We start from the raw sequence: 21,671 nt of genomic DNA, 5'->3' as shown, positions 1-21,671 counted from the left end.
GACAAAGACCCCCCGTATAGCCTTAGCCGACTGTTGGGGCAAGTGCTGTTAGCGAGCAACCTATGAAGCCTGGCACGGCACACGAGGGGGTGGCCGGCCGGCACTACGCCCGTCCGCCTTTGTCTCCCCAGTGGCAATGTTTACTAAATACCGCACCAGCTACAGATTTCAGACCAAGTCGACCTAGGGAAGGCTTAGGACCGTTTCAAATATTCGCCACGGTTATTGGTAATGAGCGGGAACCAAACTCGGTTCGCCGGGTTCGTAGTGCAGCGCGCTGACCATTGCGCCACCGCTCCCCACATCACCACCTCACTGCCATCTGCGAATCTGCAGAGCAATCGACATTGAGCGAATACCAGAGAGAGTGCGTAACATTTGCGCGTTCGGACAAGGTCAAGGGAGAAAGCCGGGCATTGCAGCCCATTCATCATCCATCCAACCCTTTACAGCAAACAGATGACAGCCACTGCCAGGGCTGCGATCGTCAGAGAGACGCCGTCAAAGGTGCCGCCGTAGCGAGTACATTGCGTGCCGCGGAGAGAGCATTTAGCCATATGGGATATTGGATATACAGAATACACAAAGACAAAGATCCCCCGTACAGCCTGTACAGACTGTCGGGGCAAGTGCTGTTAGCGAGTACCTATGAAGGCCGGCACGGCACACGAGGGGGTGGGTGGCCAGCACCACGCCCGGCCGCCTTTGTCTCCCCAGTGGCGATGTTTACAATCGCACCAGGTACCCATTGAAGGTTAGATCGACCGAGGGGAGACCGATGACCGGTTCAGATAATCGTCACCGGTGTTGGCCGCGAGCGGGAATTACAGAACACACACACACATCACATGCATATACCCAATGGGTACAATGACAATTTGGATGTCCCGGTATGAAACTTCTGTAGTCCTGCGTCCCATGATCACCGCCGTTTCCCCCTCTGCGGGAAATTTTCGCAGCGGAGGTCTAAGGAACCGTAATGGAGGGGGTCTTTTTTCGGGGGGGGGGGGGGTTAGATGGCGTCAATATGAGTGTGTCGTTAAACCTGCCACCACCCGAAAACGGCCAATTAGTAAGGCCTGTCACGTAAACACAACGTACCTGCAGCAGATGTTAAAGAGGGGCCCTAAAAAAAGAAAGCACTTAAATATTCAAACACAAATTTTTTTTACTTGCATAGTAAAGTAATTGTGTTTTTTTTTTCATTTGCTATTGAGCCAGATAATAATACAAATTGCTAACCTTAAACACCCAGTCGTTCATGAAAGTCGAAGGCAGTATAGTGCTATAGTAATAGAGCAAGTGCAGAATCACTGAACCGGAATTAATAGCCTGAAAGTGCGGGGCCCGTAGCTACATATGCAGCTACTTTTGCTCCTGGGATAATCCGGCACTGGCTGGGGACATGCAGGACCTCTTTCGGAAGCAGGAGCCAGCGATCACCCCCTCCCTGCCCGCCCTCGCCAAACCATTCCCACGTGCTGCGCGACATGGTAACAATTTCCAAGGCACGCCGTTTGCGAGGGCATGTATCGGATAATCTGCATTTGTGTTAACCTCTTGGGTTACCTGACTTCGATAAACAATTACAACTCTCTCTTTTTTTTGGTGTGTAAGAGGCTCGCTTCGTGATGTGTGCTTGGCACGTGCGTGCGTAGGGCGGTAGTTAGTGGTAGTTAGTGGTAGTTAATGGTAGTTAGCGGTAGTTAGCGGTAGTGTAGTGATAGTGTAGTGTAGTGGTAGTGCAGTGGTAGTTAGCGGTAGTGTAGTGGTAGTGTAGTGGTAGTTAGCGGTAGTTAGCGGTAGTGTAGTGGTAGTTAGTGGTAATTAGTGGTAGTTAGCGGTAGTGTAGTGGTAGTGTAGTGGTAGTGTAGTGGTAGTTAGCGGTAGTGTAGTGGTAGTTAGCGGTAGTGTAGTGGTAGTGTAGTGGTAGTTAGTGGTAGTGTGTAGTGGTAGTGTAGTGGTAGTGTAGTGGTAGTTAGTGGTAGTGTGTAGTGGTAGTTAGTGGTAGTGTGTAGTGGTAGTTAGTGGTAGTGTGTAGTGGTAGTGTAGTGGTAGTGTAGTGGTAGTTAGTGGTAGTGTAGTGGTAGTGTAGTGGTAGTTAGCGGTAGTGTAGTGGTAGTTAGCGATAGTGTAGTGGTAGTTAGCGGTAGTTAGCGGTAGTGTAGTGGTAGTTAGCGGCAGTGTAGTGGTAGTTAGCGGTAGTTAGCGGTAGTATAGTGGTAGTTAGTGGTAGTTAGTGGTAGTATAGTGGTAGTGTAGTGGTAGTGTAGTGGTAGTGAGCGGACTTTGCTACGAACCCAGCGGCACGACTTCGATTTTCGCTCACAGCCATCACCGGTGACGATCATCTCAACCGGTTCCGGGCCTCCCCTAGGTCGACTCAGCCTCAAATGAGTACCTGGTGTGTAAAACATCAGCTGTGGAGACAAAGGCTACCAGGCGTGGTGCTGGTCACCCACCATGCCCACTTGGGCCCCCACCGGTCTGTTAACGTCTGTAGGGGTGTTCTTTGGTGGTGGTGGTGGTATTGGACGCAGCAAGTTGGCACAGTAGGGAGCACAGGTGGTGCATCTGCCAGTCATCTCCGTCAACCCGTGGCACCCGCTGGGTCTGTCCTGTGACCTGCCGGCAGCGAGAGCCTTCCGCACTTCCACGCCGACATCCTCAAAGTGCACCTAGCCTGGCACAGGCGCCTTGGCGCCGTCACCGGCTGTTGTTGTTGTTGTTGATGTGGTGGCGGTGCAGGTTCGCGCGAGGCCGCCTTCGCGTTCGCGGTGTCGTCGGCGGGCGTTGCGCACGCGGTGTCGCGCGCGTGCCGCGAGGGCGACCTGGCCACGTGCGGCTGCAGCCGCGCGGCGCGACCCGCGGCGCTGCCCCGCGACTGGCTGTGGGGCGGCTGCGGCGACAACGCCGAGTACGGCTACCGCTTCGCCAGGGAGTTCGTGGACGCGCGCGAACGCGAGCGGGGAGGAGGTGGAGGAGGAGCCGGTGGCGGCGGTGGTGGCGGACGATCGTCTCCAGAGTACGCGCGCGCCGTCATGAATCTGCACAACAACGAAGCCGGCCGGCGGGTGAGTAGGTGGGTGAGTGGGTGAGTGTGTGGGTGGGTGAGTGAATGGGTGCGTGGGTGGGTGAGTGGGTGGGTGAGTAGGTGGGTGAGTGTGTGGGTGGGTGAGTGTGTGGGTGGGTGAGTGGGTGGGTGGGCGAGTGGGTGAGTGGGTGAGTGTGTAGGTGGGTGGGTGAGTGTGGGTGGGTGAGTGTGTGAGTGGGTGAGTGGGTGAGTGTGTGGGTGGGTGAGCGTGTGGGTGGGTGAGTGGGTGGGTGAGTGTGTAGGTAGGTGAGTGTGTGGTTGAATGGGTGGGTGGTTGAATGGGTTGGTGGCTGGATGAATGAGTGGCTGAATGGGTGGGTGTAGGTAGGTGAGTGAGTGGGTGGGTGAGTGTGTAGGTAGGTGAGTGTGTGGGTGGGTGAGTGGGTGGGTGAGTGGCAGGATTATGAGTGACGTGGCTGTTGAGGTGCGCAGGCGGTGCAACTGCTCCGCGGCTCCCAAACCCCAGTAACATGCAAACGTTGGGCCAACGCTGGCACGTGGTTAGAAACGTCGGCCCAACGTCGTTAGCTCAGCGTTAGCCCAATGTGCCACGTTGACTGGGGGGTCGCGAGGGCTGTGACGAGTTGTGGGGCTGGGGAGGTGCAATGGGACAATGCCCCCCCCCCGCCCTGCCACGCAAACCGCGGCACGGCTCGCTGCCGACACGCAGATCCCCGGCTCTTTTAGGTGGGGGTTTAACGATGCATCGAATGTATCGACTCATATGCACACATTTGTTTAGCCCGTGTTGCATGTAAACGAGCTCACATTTGCTGCCAGTAGAGGCGACAATTCTTAACAACTCAACGGGGAATGCGGAATTTCCACCACTGGATCAGGACTGCGAAAAACGGGGCTGGCGGTGGTGATGGTAGTGATGATGATGGTGGTAATTATGGTGGTGAAGATGGTGGTGATAATTATGGTGGTGAAGATGGTGGTGGTAATTGTGGTGGTGAAGATGGTGGTGGTAATTGTGGTGGGGATGGTGATGATGCTGTTGGTGGTGGTGATGGTGGTAATTAAGGTGGTGATGATGGTGGTGGTGATGATGATGGTGGTGGTGATGATGGCGGTAGTGATGATGGGGGTGGTGATGGTGATGATGGTGGTGATGTTGGTAGTGGTAGTGATAATGGTGTTGGGGATAGCAATGGTGGTGGTGATGGTGGTGTTCGTGGTAATTATGGTGATGTTGGTGCTGATAGTGGTGATGATGGCGGTGGTGGTGATAATGATCTTGGTGGTGGTGGTGATGATGATGTTGGTGGTGATGATGGTAATGATGATGGTGGTGGTGGTGATGATGATGTTGGTGGTGACGGCTGTGGTGATCACGGCGTGGCACTGCAGGCGGTGTACAGCCTAGCGGACGTCGCGTGCAAGTGCCACGGCGTGTCGGGCTCCTGCTCGCTCAAGACCTGCTGGCTGCAGCTCGCCGACTTCCGTCGAGTCGGGGACCGCCTCAAGGTGAGCGCAGCTGCCCAGAGGGGGTGGAGCGTGCAGGCGGTGACACTGCAGAGGGTGAGAGGCGAAGTGAGGCCACGGGGCCTCGGTTCATTCCATGCGCCACGGTGTCTGTCGCGCCAACCTCGTCACTTCATGCGATTTTACGCGGACCGTGTGGACGTGTGTTTATAATAATAGAATCAAACCCGAGCTGACTGAGACCCATCCTCTCTGGGTTTGGGACTGCAGTTGGACCAGTGGCCACATTGCCGGGTGCACAATGGGCGATTGGTCGTGGGTGGCGAGGATGGAGCAATCCACCGTCGGTTCGGTTCACAGCCATGAGTTTCCTCATGCGCTTCCTTCGTCTGACAAGATATTTTTTCCCAATATCGTGCAAATTTTCCACAGTTTATTTTTGCTTGTGTAGTGTCAACGATTCAGAGACAAAGTTTCTAGGAGGGACTTTCTTCATTAACAACTTCACTGTCTCGTCCACACACTCTCCACTGTAGCTCAACCTCGCCTGTACACAACCCTAGCCGTCAAACACTGACGGCACTGACTGAGATAGCCAACTACTCTCCTTCGAGCGCAACATCTAGCGAAGATGGCAGCGACGACGGCGACGAGATGAGAGCGACAACGAGACGAGTCCACTCCTAGAACCGGCAGCCACGAGCCCCCCCCCCCCCTGCTTTCGGCTCCTTTTATGCTCCCCAGCGCGGCCTGGCTCCGCCCTGACCGCGCCTCCCTTCTCGAACTCGCTAGCAGGTTCCAGGGGCCTCCGAATGTGATCCTCCGTGACCCTTGCCCCAGTTCCTCCGCCCTGCCCACACCCCGTGCACGCCCTCACCGGCGTGTGCGCTGTCTGTCCACCACAGTTGCCGCTGCTGTCCACCAGCCGGCGCTATTACACTACACTTGGATAATTATCTATAGGACAGATACAAATCTATAGAGATAGTGAGCAATTCACGAATCTATAGAGATGCCGTGCTACTCATTACCCGGATGAAAGTTATTAATGCCCCTTGTGAACTGCACTTTAATTCTTTAATGAATGCATTTTGGATGTAGCTAACGAACGAGACATCATGAGCAATGATGATACATCAGCTGCACGTGACACTTATCACCAGAATTTTACGAGGCATCTTGCCTTGGTTGTGAGAAATTGCCATTCGGAACCAAAGACAATGATGGTGTGCTTCTATACAGCTATCATTCAGTCCATCCTCACCTCCTCCATCACCGTCTGGTACGCTGCTGCAACTGCCAAAGACAAGAGCAGACTGCAGCGTATCATCCGCACTGCTGAGAAGGTGATTGGCTGTAATCTACCAACCCTTGAGGACCTGCACACTTTGAGGACCCTGAAGCGAGCGAGGAAGATTGCGGACGATTCCTCGCACCCTGGATACTCTCTGTTCCAGCTACTCCCCTCCGGCAGAAGGCTGCGGTCCATCAAGACCAAAACCTCACGTCATAAAAACAGTTTTTTCCCATCTGCTGTTGGCCTCCTCAACAAGGCCAAGGGCTTAAAATGACTTTTACACTTAAAATGACTGTTACACTTACTATAACATTTTATCTACATAATTACACCTTTCCATACTTACAACGTGTAATCTTATTTGTATTTTTGTATTTTAAGATTGTTTAATACGGCTAATTAACATTTTACATTCGCATTTTATAAGGTCTACTTATTCATAATTTTAAAGATTTTAGCCCTTTGGTATTACTTATACTTTGTAACGTTAGTATAGTTAGAGTGTATACCTTTTATATAAGTTAAGATTCCTACTTGTTCAATGTATGCACCGTCCCGCCATAGTGAATTCCTTGTTTGTGCAAACTTACATGGCGATTAAAACCGTTTCTGATTCTGATTCTGAACGCTGCAGCTAGCAGTGCATCAACCTGTGTCAAAGGAATAATCCCAGGGAGATGACGTCGCTGAACACCGCTGGTGCACAGCCTGCAGTAGGCCTCGCTCTACACACTGGGCACGCAACTTCCAATAGAAAACAATGGGCCACTGTCATGTCTGTGATGGAGCCGATCGCCACCGGGACGCATTCGCCGGGAGGGCCCCTGCAACCATAGCCTAGTGGTGGCGCTAGGCCCAAGCAAACCGAGCAAACACACGCCAGGGTCCCAAGCAGCTCGGGGGGCCCCAGATGAACTCAATAACCACTCGGCTCCTCCTCACCTGTCACGCGCTATGACGACGATGATGATGACGACGATAACGACGACGACGACCGTGGTGGCGCCTGCAGGAAAAGTACGACGGAGGTGCTGCCATGAGGCTGGTGAGCCGCAAAGGGAGCGGTGGCGCTGGTGCCGCTGGTGGCGCCGGTGGCGGCGGCGGCGGCGGGCGGTCGTCTCCGCAGCTGGAGCCCGTGAACGGGCGCTTCACGCCGCCCACGCAGGACGACCTCGTCTACTTGGACGCGAGCCCCGACTACTGCACGTACGACGAGACGCGCGGCATCGCCGGCACGGTGGCGCGCCAGTGCAACCGCACGTCCGAGGGCACCGACGGTTGCGAGCTCATGTGCTGTGGCAGAGGATACGACCACTACAAAGGTGACAAAATCCTTGCATTTTCCCTTCGCTGTCTCTGTCGCATTTGAGTGTAAGCAAATTTCTGGAATAAGGGAAAGTTAATTTTTTGTTCAAATATGGTGCGGCTGAAACTCGACTTCGAGCCCATGATCCAAAAGGTGCCGGCTCATTGACCCTGACACAGCCACTACGATTCAGCCAAGCCACTCGGCTAGCTGCAGAAGCTTAAACTTATCTCGCTCCCATACGGATTCTTCATCTGGTGACGTAACGGTGATCGCATGAATTGGGATAAAAATTGGGGACATATAATGACAACAACAACAACAAATTATCTCTCCGGCGTGCGTTCGGGGGTCGGTACCACACGTTCGCCCGGCACGATGTCTGACGTTTCGCCTCACGCCCGCTGCATTCCCCTCCTCCCCAGCCACGGTGGTAGAGCGATGCCACTGCAAGTTCCACTGGTGCTGCTACGTCAAGTGCAGGATGTGCACAGAGATCGTCGACCGATTCGTCTGCAAGTAGCCGGCACGGCCCCCACGGCTCCCACGGCCCCCACGGCCCCACGGCCCCTACGGCCGCCCCGGTTTGGCCGAGCGACGCCGTGGCCCCAGCGCCCTCCCGCCCCGGCGTCTCCACGTCGCCAGAACCCCAACGCCTTCTCTCTCGACGGGCCGGACGTCAATAATGCAGCCGGCCCGCACGCAAACCCCCACTCGGCGTCAGCCACGAGCCCGGCGCGTGGCTTCAGCTGCGGACTGGCTGCTACTCGTCGCGTGCCACCTGCAGCTCCGGGCTAGCAGCGACTCGGACAAGATTTCTACACCCGGTACACCACATCCATCGGCTACCAGTCACGTGCCACCTGCAGCTCCGGGCTAGCAGCGACTCGGACAAGATTTCTACACCCGGTACACCACATCCATTGGCTACCAGTCACGTGCCACCTGCAGCTCCGGGCTAGCAGCGACTCGGACAAGATTTCTACACCCGGTACACCACATCCATTGGCTACCAGTCACGTGCCACCTGCAGCTCCGGGCTAGCAGCGACTCGGACAAGATTTCTACACCTGGTACACCACATCCATCGGCTACCAGTCACGTGCCACCTGCAGCTCCGGGCTAGCAGCGACTCGGACAAGATTTCTACACCCGGCACACCACATCCATCGGCTACCAGTCACGTGCCACCTGCAGCTCCGGGCTAGCAGCGACTCGGACAAGATTTCTACACCCGGCACACCACATCCATCGGCTACCAGTCACGTGCCACCTGCTACTCCAGTCTACTAGTGACCCGGAAGATATTCAGCAAGAAATTGAAGCCCCCGGTGTTATCGCAACAACAGAAAGGCTCAGGTTACCGTCGCCTGTATTATTATTATTGTAATTATCGTCGCTATTATTTGTGGCACTGTTTTTTGTTGTTGTTGCAACTCGACTGAGAAAGTTGATTGGTCTATAAACTGGCAGCAGCTACTGCCTTGCCTTTTTTGGTGTCGCCAAAAGCCAACATCTGAAGGGGCCAGGATATCAACCAACACCAGCCGTCGGCTACCTCCGGCTGCCCCCCGGCGTTCTGAAGGCACCACGTTGTGAAATGCCTTCTCCAACTGTGAGTCGTTCAGTCATGAGCTGGCGCCCCCCTCCCCGCCCCTCTCTCTCTCTGCTCCGGAGAGGGCCTCCATTCCAAACACTTGAAACGGCCATTGGGGGCTTAACTTCAGCCCGGATCTGTCCGGGGATTAGCGACCCATAAAATATTTCCCCACCCGGCACACCACATCCAGTATCTATATATCTCTCTTGCTACGGCCGTGGCTACCCACCTACTGCTCCGGTCTACCGGCGACCCACCGGCAGATATTCGGTGCGCAATCGAGGAACCCGGTTGCGACGAACACATTGCCCGCTGTGAGGCAGCGCGAACGGCGTTCACTTGCGGCGAGGCGTTTGCGACGCCGCCGCCACTTCCGCCAGGTGCCCGGGGACACTCGCGACAGCTTCGCTCTGGCGACCGTCGGCAGATGGTAGACGGCCGTTCTGTCGCGAGCTGCTGTTGGCGACGTCGCCCATGGGGGAGAGCGCCGAGCCGGTCGGCTGCAAGCGGTCGGTCGACGTTTTTCCAGTCGCCGCTGTGTACGAGGGAGAGGCGTCACCCGCTGTCGATATTTTTTTTCGTCCGTCAGACTGTGAAACGCGGTTGGACTTGCGCGGCGCTGCGGCGGGTGGAGAGCGACTTACTCGCGAGGTCAAACACCGAGGTCGGGGGTCGTCAGAAGCCCAACATCATCATCATCATCCTTCCAGGCTTATTAAAATGAGTACCGCTTTGTGGGAAGTCAACAAACGGGTAGTCCCGTGGAGAGACTGATGCCCCCCCCCCCCCACCTCCTCCTGGCATGGAAATGTTGAATTTAGTCCACTGGCTCAGGGCCACCAATTGATGTGACGGGCCCCACCATCTTGCTCGTCTGCTCGAGCAGGGAGACACTCCTGGACGCTTAAAAGTGTTTTTGTCTTTTCAAGAACAAACGGGAAAACCATCGTCACGGGGCTCAATCGGGATCCGTCGTGGGCACGTTGTGATTGAGCTATCGGTGAGCTGCGGTTTGCAATATGGAAGGGATCGTTGTACAAACATTTTTTGTCGCTCACATTCTTAACTTATCGAGCCGAATTTAATCTTGGAAAGTATAAAATTCCTGCATGGCAACAGCCGTTTCAAATACACAATGTGTCTATATGTAATTGTATGCATGCTAACTAACAGTATGTAGGAGACGGTATATACTGTGTACGACAAGTTTCTTAAATCCCTTCCTCGCCCACCCCAGCCAGCAGTAGGCGGTGGGGTACAGTGTGGGTAACTCCCCCACCTCTTTCAAATCGTCTGGCCGCTGCGGTAGCGTGGGAGCAGGACCCTTGAGAGGCGTTTCTCTGGAGCTCCCACTAGCGGAGAGACCCTTCCACCAGCAGTGGTCTGAGCAGGCAATTGCAGGGCAGCGCCTTGGGCGCCACGGTGGCGAGATGTTATCTCCATCGCCTGGTGTGCAGGAGGTCGTGTGTTCGATCCCGACCCTGACACCTGCTGCTGTATATTTGCAGTTTGCGCGTCTCTCCACCAATGGCCACGTGGATTTTGATCCGTGTCCTCGGGTTTTTTCCCTCCACGTTGAGAATGAACATCACGAGTACAGAGGATTTGGCTTTTATAAATTCCCACCTGATAGGTCACTTCGTTGAGCTATCATTTGTGGCCAGGTCGCTTCTGAAAAAGGGATAAACAGCTGAGTGGGCCTTACATGGTAAAATCAAATAAATATGTAAATAGCAAAAATAAAAAAAATACTTTGCCACCCCTTACTCTGTACAAGGGGCAGTCAACAATATGGAGAATGAGAAGCACGGTATTTGTAAGCTTCATTTACAAGACCCCCTCTATTTATGTCCCAAACACAACGGTGACGTGCGCGATTGCGTTACCATGCTGTACACAGTTAACCGTGGGGTATGTACGTGCGTCAAGTCACGACCTGTTCTCACAACTTATTGAATGCCTCTTGTTTAAATACATTCATATCCTGCCGAGGGATGGCGGCGTGGAGCGGTGGCACAGTGGTTGGCACACCGTGCTATGAATCCAGCAACCTGAGATTGATGCCCGGGGTCAAGGCGAATTGACCGACTTCAACTCGCCAATACCGCACTGACCAGAAGTGGTGAAACGCGGACAAACGACCCCTATGACCGACTCGGGTGTGCGGAAGCCATTCATCCCAAAGCGCTGAACATTATCTTCATCATTATCATCTTCATTATTATTATGACGTATCCTGTATAAAACATCAACTTGGCACACACACATTGTGAATATTGGACTCCTACGCACGGACGCACGCACGCACGCAGTCACCCTCTCAGGCAAACGTACCCACAGTCACCCCCTCAGGCACACAGACTCACCCACAGTCACCCCCGTTTTGGACGTCTTGTTGTTTGCATGGATGGTCTCTCGTACCCGCCGTGCAACCGCTACTGTGTATAAAAACTTATAATTTGTATTTCATTGTACCAGGTCAGGCTCCACTGAGCTGTGTAGCTCTTCTTCAGAAGCGACCTGGTCAACACAAACGAGAGCTCAACGAAATGGCTCATCATCATCATCACGTGGGAATGCATCGCAGCCAAATACTCTAAACGCGTGATGTTGGTTCTAAACGTGGAGAAAAAACCGGAGGACCGGGAGAACAAACCTACGTGACCACGGGGAGAGAGACGTGCAAACTACAACTATGCAGCAGGCGTCAGGGTCGGGATCGAACCCACGACCTCCTGTGTATAAAAATCCACACTACTCGAGTAACCCTGAAACAGGTGAAGCTTGCGAAATAAAGCGGCCTAGTTTCAGAGAACACGACTCTCTCCCCGTGCGTTCACTTCACATCGCTCGATACGGCATTAGGAATTGTGAGGCCTGATTCGTGCGTTTGGCAGAAATCATCATGGCCGAGTATGTTGCACCTACTACCCAGGGTCCCAATTCGACAAGTGACGCCGCAAGTTACTAAATTGGGGATTATAAAGTTTAACACGTAGTAGCAGGCTTTCACGACCAATATTATCCATGAGAGGTTCTTTTTTGGGTTCGATCGCGTAAATATAAATGTGTCGGTGAACCCCCCACCACCCCACACAGCCAATCAGTAAGGTGTGCCATGTAAACAAAACATGCCAATTAGTTACCAGCTCGGCACACCGGTGTGTGTTGGAGAGTAAACCCACTACAGCATTTACCATTTGAGTGCCGTGACGTTTCGCTGGTAATGACAACAACGGGCAGCATCATCAGGCGACAGCCAGAGTTGTGGAGAAATCCTCCTCCTGTTTTGGTCTTAAATAGACAGGGGGTGTGATGACGTCACTTGTGAGCCAAGCAAGTGCGAAGAGCTGGGTGGGGGGTGTTAAATGTATTCATATAAATTACTACGGATATCTATTATTGGTTGGGTTATTCACATTTAACCCACACACATAATGTGCATTGTGTATGATGTATGTACATCCTGCCGTCTTTGAGTCCAACAATCGCAATACGTGCTATTGGCTGCTCACAGTTAATCACCATCGACGTATGGTGACCTGTATAGGCACGCACTTAAACCCAGCGTCGTGTAACTTGATAATAATACACAGCAGCAGCAGCGGCGGCGGCGGCGGCGGCGATCATCGCCCCCTACTCGCAGACTCACGGCCCCAGGTCACTGCAGGCATGATGCTCATCCTGGTCTCTGGAGTTGTCTCACCAGCTGGCTAAGCAAAGAAAATCTCAACTTGAAACTTTGGTTTTTAAGTAAAAAGGCGTCGATTCGGCAATTGTTTTTTGTTCGCGTGCCAAACTCGCCCCTCGGCCACCACGTGAAGTTCTCCGTCGTGTCGCCGCCTTGTGATTGGTCCACGTGAGGTTTTGTCACGGCCGGGGGCTAATTGAGGGCACTCCGCCTACCTGGAAATGAAAATACAAACCCCCCGTGGAGTATAAGGTCGCATATCCGACTCCCTTTATACTGGGTAAAGGTAATGGGGTATAGGTACTGGGTATAGGTACTGGGTATAGGTACTGGGTATAGGTAAAGGGTACAGGTAATGGGTATAGGTACTGGCTACAGGTAATGGGGTATAGGTACTGGGTACAGGCAATGGGGTATAGGTACTGGGTATAGGTACTGGGTACAGGTACTGGGTACAGGTAATGGGTATAGGTACTGGCTACAGGTAATGGGGTATAGGTACTGGGTACAGGCAATGGGGTATATGTACTGGGTATAGGTACTGGGGTTTAGGTACTGGGTATAAGTAATGGGGTATAGGTACTGGGTATAGATACTGGGGTTAAGATACTGAGTTATAGATACTGGGTATAGGTACTGGGTTTAGGTACTGGGTATAGATACTGGGTATAGATACTGGGTATAGGTACTGGGTATAGGTACTGGGGTTTAGGTACTGAGTTATAGATACTGAGTTATAGACACTGGGTATAGGTACTGGGTATAGATGCTGGGTATAGATGCTGGGTATAGGTACTGGGAATAGATGCTGGATATAGATACTGGGTATAGATACTGGGGGTTAGGTACTGAGTTATAGATACTGAGTTATAGATACTGGGTATAAGTACTGGGTATAGATGCTGGGTATAGATGCTGGGTATAGATACTGGGGTTTAGGTACTGGGAAAGGATGATAGAAAGGAGACTGAGGAAGCGGTGGATATTGACGAGAGTCAGTTTGGATTCAGACAGGGAAGGTCAACAATGGATGCAATCTTTGCTCTGAGAGCATTGATGGAGAAGTTCAGAGAGAAGAAACGGGACTTGCATGTGGTGTTTAGTGATCTAGAGAAAGCGTACGACAGGGTGGCTAGAGAGCTCATCTGGTGGTGTATGAGAAGAGGTATTCCTGGAGGTATATGTCCAGCTGATCCAGGGTGTGTATGAAGGAGGGAAAATGCACGTGGGAAGCAGCAGTGGGGTGTCGAAGACCTTTCAAGTCACAACGGGAGTGAAGCGAGGTTGCACCGAGCCTCTTTCCTGTTCATCCTGGTGCTGGACACACTAATGAGAGATATTCAGAGGGAGAGTAGTGAAAGATGATTTTAAGATCTGGGTGCAAAAGATTGAAGTGAATGGGTTGAGGATCAGTCGGACAAAGACGGAGTACATGGTGGCAAATGTCAGTGGAAATAATGCAGGAGGGGTATTGCAAATTGGAAGTGACCAGTGAATGAAGACGAACGAGTTTAAGTAGCTGGGTAGAACGATGTGGGTGCTGAAGGATCACTAGAAGGAGGAGAGATGAGAACAAGAGCAAGGGCTGGGTAGCTGACATGGCGAGAGATGAGAACAAGAACAAGGGCTGGGTAGCTGACATGGTGAGAGATGAGAACAACAGCAAGGGCTGGGTAGCTGACATGGTGAGAGGTGAGAACAACAGCAAGGGCTGGGTAGCTGACATGGCGAGAGATGAGAACAACAGCAAGGGCTGGGTAGCTGACATGGTGAGAGATGAGAACAACAGCAAGGGCTGGGTAGCTGACATGGTGAGAGGTGAGAACAACAGCAAGGGCTGGGTAGCTGACATGGCGAGAGATGAGAAGAACAGCAAGGGCTGGGTAGCTGACATGGTGAGAGGTGAGAACAACAGCAAGGGCTGGGTAGCTGACATGGCGAGAGATGAGAACAGCAGCAAGGGCTGGGTAGCTGACATGGTGAGAGATGACAACAAGAACAAGGGCTGGGTAGCTGACATGGCGAGAGATGAGAACAACAGCAAGGGCTGGGTAGCTGACATGGTGAGAGATGACCGGTGTGGTGTGCGATAAGAGGGCCCCACGGTGGTGGGGGCGGTGCTGTTGTATGGGGCCGAGAAAGAGAGATGAGGATGTTGCGGTGGATGTTGGGTTTAACAAGGACAGGGTGAGAAATGGATTAGTGAGAGGAAGACTCAAGGTGGTAGAAATCACAGAGCAGATGAGAGAGGAAAGGCTGTGGGCGTGGTTCGGTCATGTGGAGCGACAACGGGGAAATTATGTGGGTCAGAAGGTGCAAGTGATGCAAGTGGAAGGAAAGAGATCAAGAGGAAGTCAGAAGAAGAGGTGGGGCGATGTGGTTCCGATCGGACATGGTCGCCCGAGGAGCGGAAGGAGAGATGGCGCAGGGCAGGGCAGCGTGGAGAAGGTTGGCAAGGACAGCGGAACACCCGGCATGAGTGAGGCAAGCGCGTGGAAGAAGAAGGTACAAATACTGGCTATACATACTGGGGTATAGGTACTGGGGTATAGGTACTGGGGTATAGGTACTGGGGTATAGGTAATGGGTATAGGTACTGGGGTATAGGTACTGGGGTATAGGTACTGGGGTATAGGTACTGGGGTATAGGTACTGGGGTATAGGTAATGGGTATAGGTACTGGGGTATAGGTACTGGGGTATAGGTACTGGGGTAAAGGTACTGGGGTATAGGTACTGGGGTATAGGTAACGGGTATAGGTACTGGGGTATAGGCACTGGGGTATAGGTACTGGGGTATAGATAACGGGTATAGGTACTGTTATTAGGTACTGGGTTAGAGGTATTCGGCACATGTGGGCATGTGAAAAGGTTACATAAGTGAACGCCTGTACAACAATGCATTGCGTCGAGCACGCGGCCGTGCTACCGAGGCGAGCGGACGCTCTCGAGGCGAGGGGCGCTTTGCCGCGTGCGCGACCATCGCTGATGCGCGTCGACAGCGCGTCGACACGCAGCAGCGACGAGCAAAGCGCCGCACCGGCGGGCGTCAGATCGAGGTTGCGCGTGGGCGCTTCATCGGCGTCGGGTCGGATGTGCGACGCTTTGCGCCGTCTCCCGTTTGGCCGGCGACATCCTCGCGTCTGACTATTTGTGGTGGAGCCATCCGTCCGCGTGGTTCCATTTTCACAATGCAGAAGTACTTTGCGGGTGTTTTTTGTTAGTATCAACATTGTACGGTTTAGTAAAAGCAGGTATTTATTTACTCCGGTTTTGTTGTTGTTTTCTTTACGCCGCGTTTACAGATACTGACTAGCATTCACTTACAGCATCTGTGAGTATTATCGGCCCCTTTCGCAGACCATACTGTTTATTTTTCGATTTAAAGCTTTCGTGACTGCAGGGATTCATCTTCTTGGTTCTTTCGGTAAAGTCACGTAGAAGGGAAGTAATAAAATAATAAAAATAAAACATAATAAAACAATTCTCACGACGTTTCGGCCACAACGCAAGCACGGCTGCTTGCGTTTATTACTTCCCTTCTACGTGACTTTACCGAAAGAACCAAGAACATACTGTTTATATTGCGCGAGGCAGACAGTACTACCTGCCTTGATTTATTCTTTCTTTTCTATACGTTTAATATATGCAAGGGTTTTGTATATGTCAATTAAAGTGTTCGCATATTATCTCAAAGAAGATCAAAGTTTCTATTTTATCGCTGTGATATCGCGATGGATTAAAAGTTTATATTAAATATACGTAGACGATGTGTTGGGTTTTATTTTAATGGAAGGTCTGGGGATGGTGTAGCCCTAAAAGCAACGCTTTTTGTACAATTCTCGACTGGATTCAATCTACAAGTGAAACGAATCATAAACGACGAGCGACTCGCTAAGAGGCAAGCCACTCCACGGAGAGCGGAGTTCGGGGTAAGGTTACAATTCGTAGGGGAAAAAGAGAAATGGATGGGAGGGGGACGAGAGGAGGGAGAGAGAGAGAGTGGGGAATGAGAGAGAGTGGGGAATGAGAGAGAGTGGGGAATGAGAGAGAGTTGGGAATAAAAGCAAGTGGGGAATGAGAGAGAGAGTGGGGAATGAGAGAGAGTGGGGAATGAAAGCAAGTGGGGAATGAGAGAGAGAGTGGGGAATGAGAGAGAGTGGGGAATGAAAGCAAGTGGGGAATGAGAGAGAGAGTGGGGAATGAGAGAGAGTGGGGAATGAAAGCAAGTGGGGAATGAGAGAGAGAGTGGGGAATGAGAGAGAGTGGGGAATGAAAGCAAGTGGGGAATGAGAGAGAGTGGGGAATGAGGGAGAGAGTGGGGAATGAGAGAGAGAAAGTGGGGAATGAGAGAGATTGGGGAATGAGAGAGAGAGTGGGGAATGAGAGAGAGTGGGGAATGAGAGAGAGTGGGGAATAAAAGCAAGTGGGGAATGAGAGAGAGCGGGGAATGAGAGAGAGTGGGGAATGAAAGCAAGTGGGGAATGAGAGAGAGAGTGGGGAATGAGAGAGAGAGTGGGGAATGAGAGAGAGTGGGGAATGAAAGAGAGCGAGTGGGGAATGAGAGAGAGAGTGGGGAATGAAAGAGAGCGAGTGGAGAATGAAAGAGAGCGAGTGGGGAATGAAAGAGAGAGTGTGGAATGAAAGCAAGTGGGGAATGAGAGAGAGAGTGGGGAATGAAAGAGAGCGAGTGGGGAATGAGAGAGAGTGGGGAATGAAAGAGAGCGAGTGGGGAATGAGAGAGAGAGGGGGGAATGAAAGAGAGCGAATGGGGAATGAGGGAGAGTGGGGAATGAGGGAGAGAGTGGGGAATGAGAGAGAGTGGGGAATGAAAGAGAGCGAGTGGGTAATGAGAGAGAGTGGGGAATGAAAGAGAGCGAGTGGGGAATGAGAGAGAGAGTGGGGAATGAAAGAGAGCGAGTGGGGAATGAGGGAGAGTGGGGAATGAGGGAGAGAGTGGGGAATGAGAGGAAACGGATGGAGAAGGAGCGGAGAAACGGGAGTCCAATGTTTTTTCAGAATCAGCATCTGTGTTTATACTCGAAAAATCCGATGAACTATGACGCTCTTTTTGCATATGTGTCTGTGGCGAAGAGGCTCGGAAGGGGCTGCTTAGGGGCCTCGACGCTGTTGCTGCACGGAGGACCAAGACTCTGTGCGAGGGGGCAGCACTCGATCCCATCATATACAGAAGGGACAGATGGAGATTAGCCAACTCGTTGCCGTTACCGCATTCTCGATTTGGGCGTAGTGGGAGCTGCCCCAGGGTGGGACACCTCCCACCAGGATGCGGCACCTCCCACCAGGATGGGGCACCTCCCACCACGCTCACGGGAAGGGAGTTTAGGAACATTTGTCGAGACGTTAACTCCCCGCCTGGTGTGCAGGAGGTCGTGGGCTCGATCCCGACCCTGACGCCTGCTCTATATTTGGAGGTTGCGTGTCTCTCTCTCTCTCATCATCATCACGGTGGCTAGGAGATGTTAACTATCTCGCCTGGTCTATAGGAGGTCGTGGGCTCGATCCCAACCCTGACGCCTGCTGCTGTATATTTGGAGTTTGCGGTCTCTCTCTCTCTCTCCCCGTGGTCGCGTGAGTTTGTCTCCCGGTTCTCCGGGTTTTCGCCCTCCACATTTAGAATCAACGTCACGCGTTTGGACTATTTGGCTGCCATAAATGTCCACACGGTGACAATAAGCCACTTCGTTGAGCTACAAAGAATTAAGGCCAGATCGCTCCTGAAAAAAACCTACGTATCAGTGGGCCTTACCTGGCAATGCAAACATTCATAAAGCAAACATTGGGGGGCTGCGTATTGTAATCCGGGAGGCGTGTGCGAGTGTGCGTGACCACCTCTGTGCAGCGTTCTGGACACCGGCACGGGTTTTGGGGGCGTGCGTCGTCTGTCTTACGTTGCGTGGCGTCTTATAATCCGAAGAATCCGGTCAAATGTAATGGGGGTAGGGAGCCGTGCTATGGGGAGGGGGTGGTGGTGGTGGCGGTGGAACACAGAGAGAAATGTTTGCGACGTACGGCGAAACTAAATAGGCGCTACCGCAGCGCCAGAGCCCTGCGCGTTTTATTGGTGGATGTGGATTCGAACGACGCGGCTCGCTTTCTTTTTACCGCGCGCTGTTAAAATCTAGGTCAGGTTTCTTTTTTTTGGTCACATTCCCCAAAACCAGGTGTCGCCAGTAAACCACCGCCACCACCACCGCCCCCCCCCCCCGCTCCGACTTTTGCGAAACACGCCACCGTTTTTGTGCGTGTTACCCACACTGCTCCCCCACACACAGACCTCGCTCTTGCTCTCGACACACACACCTGTGGGCCCCTCGACACGGCCACACACACTCACACAGACACCTGTGGCCCACACACACACACAGACACCTGTGGGCCACACACACACACACACAGACACCTGTGGGTCACACACACACACACACAGAAACCTGTGGGCCACACACACACACAGAAACCTGTGGGTCACACACACAGACACCTGTAGGTCACACACACACAGACACCTGTGGGCCACACACACACACAGACACCTGTGGGTCACACACACAGACACCTGTGGGTCGCACACACACACAGACACCTGTGGGCCACACACACATACACCTGTGGGTCACACACACACACAGACACCTGTGGGTCACACACACACACAGACACCTGTGGGTCACACACACACACACTTGTGGGCCACACACACACACAGACACCTGTGGGTCACACACACACACTTGTGGGCCACACACACACAGACACCTGTGGGTCACACACACACACAGACACCTGTGGGCCACACCACACACACAGACACCTGTGGGTCACACACACACACAGACACCTGTGGGTCACACACACACACACACACACCTGTGGGTCACACACACACACAGACACCTGTGGGTCACACACACACACACCTGTGGGTCACACACACACACACACCTGTGGGTCACACACACACACACACCTGTGGGTCACACACACACACAGACACCTGTGGGTCACACACACACCTGTGGGTCACACACACACAGACACTTGTGGGCCACACACACAGACACCTGTGGGTCACACACACACACAGACACCTGTGGGTCACACACACACACAGACACCTGTGGGTCACACACACACACAGACACCTGTGGGTCACACACACACACAGACACCTGTGGGTCACACACACACACACACCTGTGGGTCACACACACACACACACACACCTGTGGGTCACACACACACAGACACTTGTGGGCCACACACACAGACACCTGTGGGTCACACACACACACAGATACCTGTGGGTCACACACACACACATACACCTGTGGGTCACACACACAGACACCTGTGGGTCACACACACACACAGACACCTGTGGGTCACACACACAGACACCTGTGGGTCACACACACACACAGACACCTGTGGGTCACACACACACAGACACCTGTGGGTCACACACACACACACAGACACCTGTGGGTCACACACACAGACACCTGTGGGTCACACACACACACACACACTTGTGGGTCACACACACACGCACAGACACCTGTGGGTCACACACAGACACTTGTGGGTTACACACACTCACCTGTGGGTCACACACACAGACACCTGTGGGTCACACACACACACAGACACCTGTGGGTCACACACACACAGACACCTGTGGGTCACACACACAGACACCTGTGGGTCACACACACAGACACCTGTGGGTCACACACACACACATTTGTGGGTCACACACACACGCACAGACACCTGTGGGTCACACACACACACACAAACACTTGTGGGTTACACACACTCACCTGTGGGTCACACACACACACACACCTGTGGGTCACACACACACACAGACACCTGTGGGTCACACACACACACACGCAGTTAAGTTAACAAATTTTAACTGGCGTCAAATTGTACAATTTGGCGCATGCAGCCGGCCACGACGGAGCTTTGAAGATGAGAATTGTCTCGTTGCAACAACGGCCCAGCGAATCGTTTCAAAAGCATCCGATTTCACTTGAACTTTAAGCCTGCTGCTGTGGTCCGAGTTTATAAGGGATGATATTTATTTTATTTTAAAGGGCACCGGACGGGATGGAGGGGGGGGGGGTTTGTGAATCAGCCAGAGTCTCTCTTATTCCTTTTACGACACACGGAGGTGGAGTCAGTGGGGAATTGTCGGGGGATATTTGGTAGCCTCATGGGCTCGCAAAAGGTCTCACAAAGCCACGGCCGAACGGGATGGCACAACAGGATAGGATGTGCAGTATGTGTGTGCGTGTGTGTGTGTGATGTGCAGTCGACTCAGCCTCAAATGAGTACCCGGTGCGTAAACATCGCCACTGGGGAGACAAAGGCGGCCGGGCGTGGTGCTGCCCATCCACCCCGTCGTGTGCCGTGCCGGCCTGCATAGGTGCTGCTCGCTAGCAGCACTTGCCCCTACAGTCTGTTCAGGCTACACGATGGGTCTTGTTTTGTCCTGTGATGTGGCAGTACGTGTGAATGTACGTGTGTGTGTGTATGTGTGTGTGTGTGAAATCAAAGTAAAGCAACAACAAAAAACACGTCAGCAAGGTTACGTTTGCCACGCAAAGCAGCGCCGACGCAAAAAAATAAACCTGATTTTGTTTGGACTGAGAAAACCTCCAAGGATCATGGAATCTCAAGACTCGCTTGCAAGAGGGTTCTACTCTGGATATTTGACCATTTGGCACGCTTTTCCCTGCTTCTCCACATCAACACATTACAGTTTTGTATAGTCAAAACCCCCTCTTGGGCTTTCAGGCTTAAATTATGGATCTAGTGAAAAACGTCTGGAAATTAATGTGTTTGTGTGTTGAATTACATGGCGGCAAATATGTTCAGGAGCTCAGTGGCAATTGTCGAGGTCTGCTGACCACAAGAGGGCTGACAGAGAGTTAGTGTCGTTTTGCTCTCCCTCCTCTGTTGAAGGAGCACGGACTACGGTAGATGATTAACTCCTGAATGTGGCCCATCGCCTGTGTGTTGCATGACCACAGGCGCACTCCTCTGGCTTGCCCTTAAATTGTCCCTCCGCGGAGGATAAGTGCGCATCGACCTCCCCCGTTGACGTTCTGATGCCGTTGATGTTCCACCGGCGTCTTCGAGGAGGAATGTCAAAGCCTGGAGGAGCGATGACGTTTGGGTCCCGGACGAGGAGGGGTTCGTTCCGGACGTCCGCGGTTGTCCC

At 52.8% G+C, this 21,671-nt stretch overlaps 1 protein-coding gene across 3 annotated transcripts in view; it reads left to right on the top strand.

Moving 5' to 3' along the window:
• LOC133355574 (protein Wnt-5b-like) overlaps positions 1 to 15,971 on the top strand; it is a 31,034-nt gene extending 15,063 nt beyond the window's left edge. The window contains exons 3-9 of one of the 3 annotated variants that reach the window (XM_061572917.1): positions 2,749 to 3,074; positions 4,448 to 4,564; positions 6,832 to 7,141; positions 7,551 to 12,808; positions 12,862 to 12,887; positions 12,955 to 15,079; positions 15,218 to 15,971. In XM_061572917.1, the coding sequence (XP_061428901.1) occupies positions 2,749 to 3,074; positions 4,448 to 4,564; positions 6,832 to 7,141; positions 7,551 to 7,648 (851 nt within the window). In that variant the 3' untranslated portion in view covers positions 7,649 to 12,808; positions 12,862 to 12,887; positions 12,955 to 15,079; positions 15,218 to 15,971. Of the gene's footprint in view, positions 1 to 2,748; positions 3,075 to 4,447; positions 4,565 to 6,831; positions 7,142 to 7,550; positions 15,080 to 15,217 lie in introns of all 3 variants that reach the window. The other 2 variants (XM_061572918.1, XM_061572916.1) reach the window with 2 other exon arrangements.
• The last annotated feature ends 5,700 nt before the right edge of the window (positions 15,972 to 21,671 follow it).

This window comes from Lethenteron reissneri, chromosome 51 (genome assembly GCF_015708825.2).
Source record: "Lethenteron reissneri isolate LAM-NWPU_2019-01 chromosome 51, ASM1570882v1, whole genome shotgun sequence".
Classification (NCBI taxonomy): Eukaryota; Metazoa; Chordata; class Hyperoartia; order Petromyzontiformes; family Petromyzontidae; genus Lethenteron; species Lethenteron reissneri.
This window is presented reverse-complemented; position numbering and strand designations above follow the sequence as displayed.